This window comes from Rhinoraja longicauda, chromosome 9 (genome assembly GCF_053455715.1).
Source record: "Rhinoraja longicauda isolate Sanriku21f chromosome 9, sRhiLon1.1, whole genome shotgun sequence".
Classification (NCBI taxonomy): domain Eukaryota; kingdom Metazoa; phylum Chordata; class Chondrichthyes; order Rajiformes; family Arhynchobatidae; genus Rhinoraja; species Rhinoraja longicauda.
The window spans coordinates 34,527,331-34,537,879 of record NC_135961.1 but is presented as its reverse complement, the minus strand read 5'-3'; the positions used below and the strand labels follow the sequence as shown (position 1 = coordinate 34,537,879).

Genomic DNA, 10,549 nt, shown 5'->3' with positions numbered 1-10,549 from the left:
GAGACAGCAGTGCTAAATGCTGATTCACTGCCTTTTTTTTTTACGAATTGAGGAATTATCCCATCAACAACCTACACACATGAGCCACATAATTAAAACAAAATGTACCTGGAAAGGTGACCTTATCACTGCCTGCTTTACATCGCCTCTCATTGATGTTATTCTGTAAATGCTTCATGTATTCAACAGTCTTTTCCTCCAACTCACTCAGTGGAATATCTAACATTGTGCTTAGGAAACAATACTGAAGACTTAAAAACAAAGAGCTGCAGATGCTGGTAAATACACAAAAGGGCACAAAGTACTGGAGTAACAGCGAGTCAGGCAGCATGGATAGGCGACATTTTGGGTCAAGACCTTCACAGTGAAGGAGATCTAATGTTTGAAGAAGGATCTCAACCCATGTTCTCTAGAGCTGCTGCCTGACCTGCTGAGTACTCCAGAACTTTCTATCCTTTTGAATATTGAAGACCTTTCATTTGAAAAACAAGATTATGGAATATTAATTCAAAATAATTACAACATAGCTGTTGGTTAATGTATAGAATAGTTGATGGCTGGCTGGGAGGTGTAGTTGTTAATTTACTGCACCAATAATCCAGAACCTGCACTAATGAGTTCGGGACACAAGGGATTAAATAGTTGGAAATAAAATGGATACAAAACTGGTTTAAAGACAGTAGTGGCAAATGGTTAATTTTGCAGAGAAGTATAACAGTGGAACCCTCAGAGATCAATGCTGGGACCACTGTTTTCTTTAACACCCAGGTTCAGGAGCCTAGAACGCTTCTTCCCAACAACCCTCAGGCTCTTGAACACCACAAAATGCTAACTAAGCTATGATCTACGGACTGTCTTGATTGCACTAAGGACTTCAGGCTTTCTTGCATTAGTATCAGGGTTATTGATTCATTGAATTTCTTTTATTTGTTATCTGTGAGCATTGTGTTTACGGGGCTGTTATGCCACAAGCAAGTGTCATTGTTCTGTGTCGGGACATATGACATGTAAATACTCTTGACTCATTAATGTATACTAGTGACCTAGAAAGGATTTTGCAAGGTAAAATGTCCACATCTGCTGATGTCCACGAAGCTTGTAAGCTTGTGTGGCAAACTGAAGAGGACAGTAATAGTCTGCAAGGCTATGTAGATAGGCTGGTGGAACGGGCAAACGACTAGAAGATGAAGAATAATAAAGAGCAAAATGAGCCACTATGACAGAACGAGATAATATTGTCCAAATGGTACCATTCTAAACGGAAGGAACAAAATGATAAAAAGAGACAAAGTGCTAGATTAACTCAGCGGGTCAGGCAGCATCTCTGGAGACCATGGATAGGTGACATTTCAGGGTGGGCTTGTTCCTGGACCTAAAAGATGATGTAAATAAATACTTGAAAGTGCTGGAGTAAGTTGACAGAATGCTTATTAAAGCAAATGGAATCCTAAGTTTCATCACGAGAGGAATAAAACACAAATGCTGGGACATATTTTGAAAATCAAACCTGTAGGTGGTGGAAATGTAAAGTAAAAATAAAAAATGTTGGAAATATCCAGCATACAAAGCTGCATCTGTGAGAAGAGAAACAGTTTTAATGTTTCAGATCGAAGACTCTTTGTCATAACAAAAGTTGTTTCTGTTCAGACAAAAGGTCTTCGACCCGAAACATTAGTTCTGAAAGTTGATATTTGTTTGACATCACTTGAAGTCAAGAATTAAATTACTGTTTCAAAATCATCATGTAAATACTTTGTCTCATATTAGAATGCATGACAGGTTCAAGATGTTCAGTTCTGGTAAATTAGAAAACTTAACAACTAGCTGAAGAATCACTGAGAGATCTGAAAATATTTCGATATATCAGATATCACACAAGAAAATATTGTTAATGCAAATATTGCTCAACATTACTATTTCTAATTTTGAAATGCATTAACCTATACAATCAAATAAGTACAAAACCCCGATACTAATGCAAATAAGCCAAAATGTAGAAATAAAGAACTGCAGATGCTGGTTTATACTAAAGATAGATACAAAGTGCTGAAGTAACTCAGCAGGTCAGGCAGCATCTCCAGAGGAAAAGGATAGGTGACATTTTGCATCGGGACCCTTCTTCAGAATTAATGTAGGGGGGTGAAAAGCTGGAGGTCAGAAAAGACCAGGACCAATCGGGGCGACAAATTACCTCAGAAAGGGATGTGCCCTGGTATCAATCATTGAATTCTTGCAATGGTTCTCTTTCTCAGACCAGCATTGCTGTCCCTATAAATCATCATGAATGGAAAAATATAACATTACCTAACATTTAGAATCCCGACTTAGTAAACTTTGCAAAATTGGGCTGACTTGCAATATATAGAATTGTCAGGAATTGGATTAATGGAAGAAATGATAAATTGCACAAAGAGAAACCGATCAGAATATAATAGAAAACAGAAATTTAAACCAGTCGAAAAGATGTTTTATTTAATCATCAGTCTGAGAAATGTCAAAAAGTGCTGTTACTGAATAAAGTTTTGAAAGGGTAATGTTGCAATGAAGCCCAAATTGGATGGCTGTGTGCTCCCTGCTCCCCCCCCCCAGTTTTCCTTTCCCATGGAAATATTTAATTTGAACAGAAACAAGATAGCTATTGACAGGTAAAGAGAATAAAAGGCACAAAGTGCTGGAGTAACAGCGGGTCAGGTAGCATCCCTGGAGAACATGGATAGGTGATGTTTCGGGTTGGGACTCTTCTTCAGACTGATTGCGGGGGGGGGGAGAAAAGAGGGGAAGGGAAGAGAGAGAAAGATGGAAGAGGGGCAGGGCAGGACAATGCATGGCAGATAATAGGTGAACACAGGCGAGAGAGGTTTTTGCTGTGCTGATGGTTAGACAAAGGCCAGAGATTTAAAAATTGAAGGCATGAGACAAAAGGATTCAAGAGTTGAAAATTGTGAAGCCAGAGGAAAGAATGTAGGTGGAGGTCGATGGGGGAAGAGGAGAAATATGTGCGAGAGAAGACTCTGGCAAATAAATTAGATTTGCAATAATGTTGACTTCACAACTTGCAAATTAAAAATGTACTCACCATGAAGTGAAACATGATAAGAAATATTTCCATATCTTTTCAAATCACTCTTGAATTTTGACAAGACATCTGCTGGTTTGCATTACAAAGAAAGTTATATCCGACTATCCTGCAAGTGACCCAATATAATTAGGTCTTTGATGCATGTGTAGCGACACAGTTGGTAGAATCACTGCCTCACAGCACCAGAATTCCAGTTTGATCCTGACTTAAGGTGGAGTTGTGAGGAGTTTGCACATTCACCCTGTGAATGTGTGGGTCCCATCTGGGTGCTCCAGTTTCCACCCATATTCCAAACACATGCAGGTTTGTCAGTTCATTGACCTTCATAAATTGCCTCTAGTGTGTAGGGAGTGGCAGTGAACCCGGGGTAATGTAAAACACTAGTGTGCACGGGTGATCGATGATCAGCGTTAACTCGGTGGTCTGAAGGGACTGTTTACATGCTGTACCTGTCAATTAATTAATCAATCAATCAAAGCACGGAATTGAAACCTCACGAAGACAAATCCTTTACTCAGCTTTTGACTTTCAGACATCCCTACCACACATTTTCACCAATCTAGACCCTACCCTTCAATATCATGTCCTTCATCCCTTCTATATTCACTCACCTCCTGGCCAATTACCTAACATGCACCCAGCTCCTTCCTCACCACCACTTGCCTGATATAGATTGCCTCCTACAATATAGAATGAACTAGACCAAGTTGACCTGTTGGGTCTCCTCCTCCCCCTCTTCCCTCCCCCCTTTCCTTCCCCTCCCCCCCAACTCCGTCCCCCTCAACCCCCCTTATCCTCCCTCCCCCCTCCCTAGGAGATAGATTTAAACTTTAAAATGTGAATAACAAAAAATATAACACCGATTTCAATTAAACTTGTTCCATTAGCACCAAAGGGACAACGGTGAGTAAAGTGGGCCTAAAATTGTCACTGTAGTTCAGGAACAAACAAACAAACAAGAGTTTTAGTATATAGATTTTGTGGAAGGTAGACACAAAGTTCTGGAATAACTCAGCAAGTCAGGCAGTATCTTTAGTTTAGTTTAGATATACAGCACAGAAACAGGCCCTTTGCCCACTGTCCGTGCCAACCAGCAATCCCTGCCCAGTAACACTATCCGACACACTTGGAACAATTTACACTTTTTTCAAATCAACCAGGCTACAAACCTGAATGTCATTGGAGTGCAAGAGGAAACCGGAGCTCCCGGAGAAAACCCACACTGGTCACGGGGAGAATGTGCAAACTCTGCAGACAGCACTCATAGTCAGGATTGAACCCGGTTCGGGGGCTGTAAGGCAGCAATTCTACCGCTGCGCCACCGTGCCACCTGACTCAGTCTTCAGTCTGTCTGAAGAAGGGTCCCAACTTGAAACGTTACCCATCCGTTTTCTACAGACATGCCGCCTGATCTGCTGAGTTACTCCAGCACCTTGTGTGTATCTTCAGTATAAACCAGTATCTGCAGTTCCTTTTACACATGAACGCTGTGGAACTGTAGATGTTTACAAATCATGCTCACTCTCCCACCATTCACTGTAAAAATAAGCTTTTTTTAAAATTGAAGGATACAAATAGAGTTAGGTAGGTGGCAAATGTCAACCTCCACCGGTGGTCGAACATCCACCAAGACATGAGGAATATCTTCATCTAAAAGACATTTATATTCCTAAAATTATGGAGAAGAAAAATTATAATAGTGTTAGCATTTCTGAGCAAGTTAAGAATCTTCAAATAATTTAGATTTATGAATATTAAAAATAAGCTGCAAAATAAAAAAAATACTCTGTGCAACAATATACACTGATGAGCCAAAACATTATGACCACCTGCCTAATATGTTGTTGGTCCGCCATGTGCCGCCAAAACAGCACCGACCCACCGAGGCATGGACTCTACAAGACCCCTAATGGTGTCTTGTGGTATCTGGCACCAAAACATTAGGAGAAGATCCTGCAAGTCCTGTAAGTTGCGAGGTGGAGCCACCGTGGATCGGACTTGTCGATCCAGCACATCCCTCAGATGCCCAATCGGATTGAGATCTGGAGAATTTGGAGGGCAGGGCAACACCGTGAACACTTCAACATGTTCCTCAAACCATGTGTGCAGTGTGGCAGGGCGCATTATCCTGCTGAAAGAGGCCACTGCCATGAAGGGGTGTACCTTGTCTGCAATGATGTTTAGGTAGGTGACCCGTGTCAAATTGACGTCCACATGAATGGCCGAACTCAGGGTTTCCCAGCAGAAATTGCCCAGAGCATCACACTCCCTCCACCGGCTTGTCGTCTTCCCACAGTGCATCCTGGTGCCATCACTTCCCCAGGTAAACGGCGCCCACGTACACGGCCATCCACATGATCTGAAAGAAAACGGGGCTCATCGGACCAGGCGACCTTCTTCCACTGCTCCAAGGTCCAGTTCCGACACCTGCGTGCCCAATGTAGGCGCTTTCGACGGTGGACAGGGGTCATCATGGGCACTCTGACTGGTCTGCGGCTACGCAGCCCCATACACAGCAGGGTGCGATGCACTGTGTATTGTGACACATTCCTCCCATGACCACCATTAAACTTTTCTGTGACATGTGCCACAGTAGACCTTCTGTCGGTTCAGACTAGAAGGGATAGCCTTCATTGCCCTTGCGCATCGATGAGCCTTGGGCGCCCAACATCCTGTCGCCGGTTTGTGGTTTGTCCCTCCTCGGACCACTGTCGGTAGGTACTCACCACTGCTGGCCAGGAGCACCCCACAAGCCTTGCAGTTTCAGAAATGCTCTGACCCAGTCGTCTGGCCATAACAACTTGGCCCTTGTCAAAGTCACTCAGGTCTTTATTCCTACTCATTTCTCCTGCATCCAACACCAACTTCAAGAACTGACTGTTCACTTGCTGCCTAATATATCCCACCCTTTGACAGGTGCCATGTAACAAGATAATCAATGTTATTCACCACCTGTCAGTGGGCATAATGTTTTGGCTCATCAGTGTAAATGCATTCAACTTTCAGGCACATAAAATGTGTTATATTAATAGAGCTACCGAACTTTAACTGGTGAACACACACAAAACATGTATCCTCGGTATGAAAATAAAGAGAAAGCAGCTTACTTGTACCGTTATTCTTTGCTCTCCAGTTAACAAATTAAGGGTTCGGCACTAAAATCAGAATGCAGAAACAATGGAAAAGGGTCAGATGTCAGAATAATAAACAGTAAATGGATATCTTAAATGTCCACTATGAAATGATCACCATTAATCTCAGCTTCCTAAAAGGGTATGCAACTTAATCACGAATCACCTTGCATCATTAGAACCATATTATAAGAACCAACTAAAATTAAACTTAATACAAACTGCTGGAGGAATTAATGAGTCAGGCAATATCTGTGGAGCAAATGGACAGATGATGTTTCGGGTCAGAACCTTTCTGGTTGTGCATCATCTCCAACAGAAAGACTCTCCATAAAGCATAGGACCCAATGTACATATCCCAGAGCTTTAGAAAAAGGTCCCTAAAGTGGACCACTATCTCTATCATATCCGTTGTGACAATAGCACCTTATGTTATATCAGTGCTTCAGATAAAATCATCCTCTCTCTCTTCTGCCCAATCCCTTCCCCTGTAATTGGAAGAGCCCTCAGCCAAGCCTCCTGTCAGCTGTCTCAGAACCAACCTGGGAACTTCCATTGCACCAACCTCCACATTCACCCAATTTCTCGTGGCTTCAGATGGATGTCACCCTATCATTGCCTTATGTTTTTAGCATTTTAGTGTTTGTAACCTCCCAGGTCTGCTTCCCAATCACCACAACCACTACCAAGTTGGCTTGACATGGAACTGCAGAAAATTGAATCCCTGCCTTTTGCTTCCATGCTACCCATGCCAAGAGCCCCAAATTATTCTCTAAAAGTGCAAACTACTTTTTTTTAGATACAGCATGGAAACAGGTCCTTTGACCCATCAAATTCACACCAACCACCAATCACCCATTCATATTACTATGTTATCCCACTTTCTCATCCACTCCTTACACACTTGAGGCAATTTACAGAGGTCAATTGACCCGTAGTTAAGATTCAAACTCAGGGTCTCCACAACAAATATTGCAATTTATTCATCCAATTATTTAATATTTATGTCAACCATACTCTGGATTGTGGCCACTTGGGGTTGGATGAAGATAACAAATATAAATAGGCTTAGTTTAGTTTAGCGATACAACATGGGAACAAGCCCTTTGGCCGATCGAGTCCACACCGACCATCGACCTCCCGTTCATGCTAGTTCTATGTTATCCCACTTGTTCATCCACTCTCGACACACTAGGGACAATTTACAGAGGCCAATTAACCTACAAACCCTCAAGTCTTTGGAATGTGGGAGGAAACTAGAGCTCCCAGAGAAAACCCAGGTGGTTACAGGGAGAACGTACAAACTCCACACACAGACAGAACCGGAGATCAGGATCGAACCTGGGTCTCCGGCGCTATGTGGCATATCTACCAGCTTGACCACTGTGCTGCGTTTATTTAATCTAATTTGCTACACCGTATTCACTCGATGCAGTAGAATCTCTTCTATGTCAATGCGGCCAAGCCCAGTTCGGGAAGACCTATAGTGAAATAAAGAACAATGCCAACAAACAGCCCTTCTTCAGTCAGAAGGGTCTTAACCTGAAACTTCACCTATTCCTTTTCTCCAGACGCTGCCTGACCCGCTGAGTTGGATCTTATTGAAACATATAAGATAATTAGGGGATTGGACACATTAGAGGCAGGAAACATGTTCCCAATGTTGGGGGAGTCCAGAACAAGGGGCCACAGTTTAAGAATAAGGGGTAGGCCATTTAGAACGGAGATGAGGAAGAACTTTTTCAGTCAGAAAGTGGTGAAGGTGTGGAATTCTCTGCCTCAGAAGGCAGTGGAGGCCAGTTCGTTGGATGCTTTCAAGAGAGAGCTGGATAGAGCTCTTAAGGATAGCGGAGTGAGGGGGTATGGGGAGAAGGCAGGAACGGGGTACTGATTGAGAGTGATCAGCCATGATCGCATTGAATGGCGGTGCTGGCTCGAAGGGCTGAATGGCCTACTCCTGCACCTATTGTCTATTGTCTATTGAGTTACTCCAGCTTTTTGTATCTAGCTTCTTCAGTCAAGTTTTTCTTTCTCTTTAACACCATTTCCTAGCCGGGTTCCTCTTAACGTTTACGATGATCCAACATGACCCTGCCCTTGACCTGATCTGTTGCTGCTGAGTCACAGAATCTCTCATAGTCGATCAAATCCTTTACTGTCGGATTCTCGCTGCACACTGCACACGTCGGCTGCTTTTGGCGAAGCTTAATGGTGCGAAATCGAGCTTCCACAGCGTCAAATAGCAACATCTGTTGGCTGTAAGATGCTGAAGAGATATGCGTTAAGAACCATAGCAGGAAAGTGTATTTCTGTCACAGGAAGTGGGTTAACATTGCTCATGAAAGACTCCAGCTGTGCCTGCAGCTAGCAACTGATCAAATGCATCTCTCAGGTTTTTATACAAGAAAGTTTTGCGATTTCGCCACATGCACACATACACTTATGGGATGGTCTTATCTGTGAGTGGATCTTTTGTTCTCAAACAGGATTCTGTCATAGTGTATAGGGAACTAGTTACTGAATTAGAACATTTCCTTTCACTCTGGATTTGGTTTGGCTGAGCCATCTCATCAGAGTGCATTTTTAGTGAATGCACATCCATGTCAAAAAACTTAGCATAACTTGACATCAATAGACCATCCAGCTGACACAGTTCTGGGGTAGTTGCCAGAGAGAATGGTACAAGATTGTATGATAACATCTTCACTCCATTTACTGGTACAGCATGGAAACAGGCCCCTCAGCCCACCCAGTCCATGCCAACCATCCGTCACCTGTTCACACTAGGCCCAGGTATTAGAGGTACAGAATTGAAGCAGACACTTCAGCCCACAGTCTATGCTGACCATCGATTGCCCATTCACACCAGTTCTATGTTATCCCACTTTCTCATTCACTCCTTACACACTAGAGGCAATTTACAGAGGCCAATTAACCTGCAAAACTGCACGTCTTAGGAATGTGGAAAGAAACTGGAGCACCCAGGTGAAATGTATATGGTCACAGGGAGAACATGCAGACTCCACACAGACAGCACCCAAGGTCCAGATCAAACCTGGGTGTCTGGTGCTGTGAGGCAGCAGGTCTAACAGCTGCGCCACTGTACTGCCCTTAACTCCAGATAATCTATTCTTAACCTACAACCTACCGATTCTGAAGGCGTTCTCTTCCTTAGCAGTAACATCTTTAATCTTAAGTAGATCCAAACAATACCTCTGCAGAACAGTTACTATGCAGTTGCTGTAAATGAAAAGCTGCAGAAAATAGACTTTGGCACCCCAACCTCTTAGCCAGAAAATGACTGTGCTTAGGGAGAAATAAAAGTAGAGAAATACAAAGAGAAGTAGTGAAATACAATTGAGAAATATACTTAAATAGACCTCAATGGGTGGAAGTGAAAGGTTTCAAAGTGTGTTTGGCCAAAGACTTTCTGCAATCTAAGGAAATCCCAGACTCTGTACTTACCACTTGAACGTACTGGGAAACCTCAAATCGCTTAGAGATAATGGTTCAAATATCAGGGGCAGAATTCATGATATTTATTAGCCTTTATACCTTACCTCATTTTATCTTGGCCCAATTTATTTAGAGAACTTTAAAAGATGATATGCAAATAGAGGACAATTTGCAATTCACAATATTTATTAGCCTTCATACCTTACTTCATTTTATCTTAATTTATTTAGCAAACTTTGGTAGATGATATGCAAATGGCGGACAATTTGCATTAAGCCTCCACACCACAGGTAATTGGAGAGGTAGTTGAAGATAACTCAGTCTGTATAGCAGCAAAATCAGTGCCTTCAGGAGAAACAAAGAACTACCACGAAAAGGTCGGCAAGCTCGGCTCTTTACCTCTGAATCCTCCAAGATCATCTTCCGGTCCAGGGTCCGCCATGTTGAGCAGGATGAGACGTGCTCACGTTACTTCTTCCATAAGGTTCACAGGGGGAGCTCTGTGATCAAAAGCCTTAGGGAGGACGGCTCGGTAACATCCTCGCAGTCAGACATGCTCAAGATCTGCAGATCCTTTTATAAGGATCTGTATGATGTAAAGACCACAGACAGCACCGCCTCCCAGAACTTCCTGTCCTCCATCACGGAAGTCTTGGACGACAGCAAGCGGGAGAGTCTGGACAAACCACTGACCCTGGAGGAGCTGACTGGCTCCATCCGTTCCTTTGACTCGAGTAAAACTCCCGGAGGCGATGGCTTACCGGCAGAGTTGTACTCGGCTCTGTGGGACTGGGTGGGCCCGGACCTGCTGGAAGTGTACAACGATATACTTCTAGCCGGCAGCATGTCAGACTCTATGAGGAAGGGCAACATCACCCTGCTC

General features: G+C 43.1%; 1 protein-coding gene across 5 annotated transcripts in view; it reads right to left on the bottom strand.

Moving 5' to 3' along the window:
* The window catches only part of mocs3 (molybdenum cofactor synthesis 3), a 121,437-nt gene that overhangs the window by 7,377 nt on the left and 103,511 nt on the right, over positions 1–10,549 (bottom strand). For all 5 annotated transcript variants that reach the window (XM_078405090.1, XM_078405088.1, XM_078405089.1 and 2 more), the window contains exons 9-12: positions 8,313–8,476; positions 6,187–6,234; positions 4,652–4,748; positions 109–219 (exon numbers count right to left, since the gene is read on the bottom strand). In XM_078405090.1, the coding sequence (XP_078261216.1) occupies positions 109–219; positions 4,652–4,748; positions 6,187–6,234; positions 8,313–8,476 (420 nt within the window). The remainder of the gene's footprint in view (positions 1–108; positions 220–4,651; positions 4,749–6,186; positions 6,235–8,312; positions 8,477–10,549) is intronic.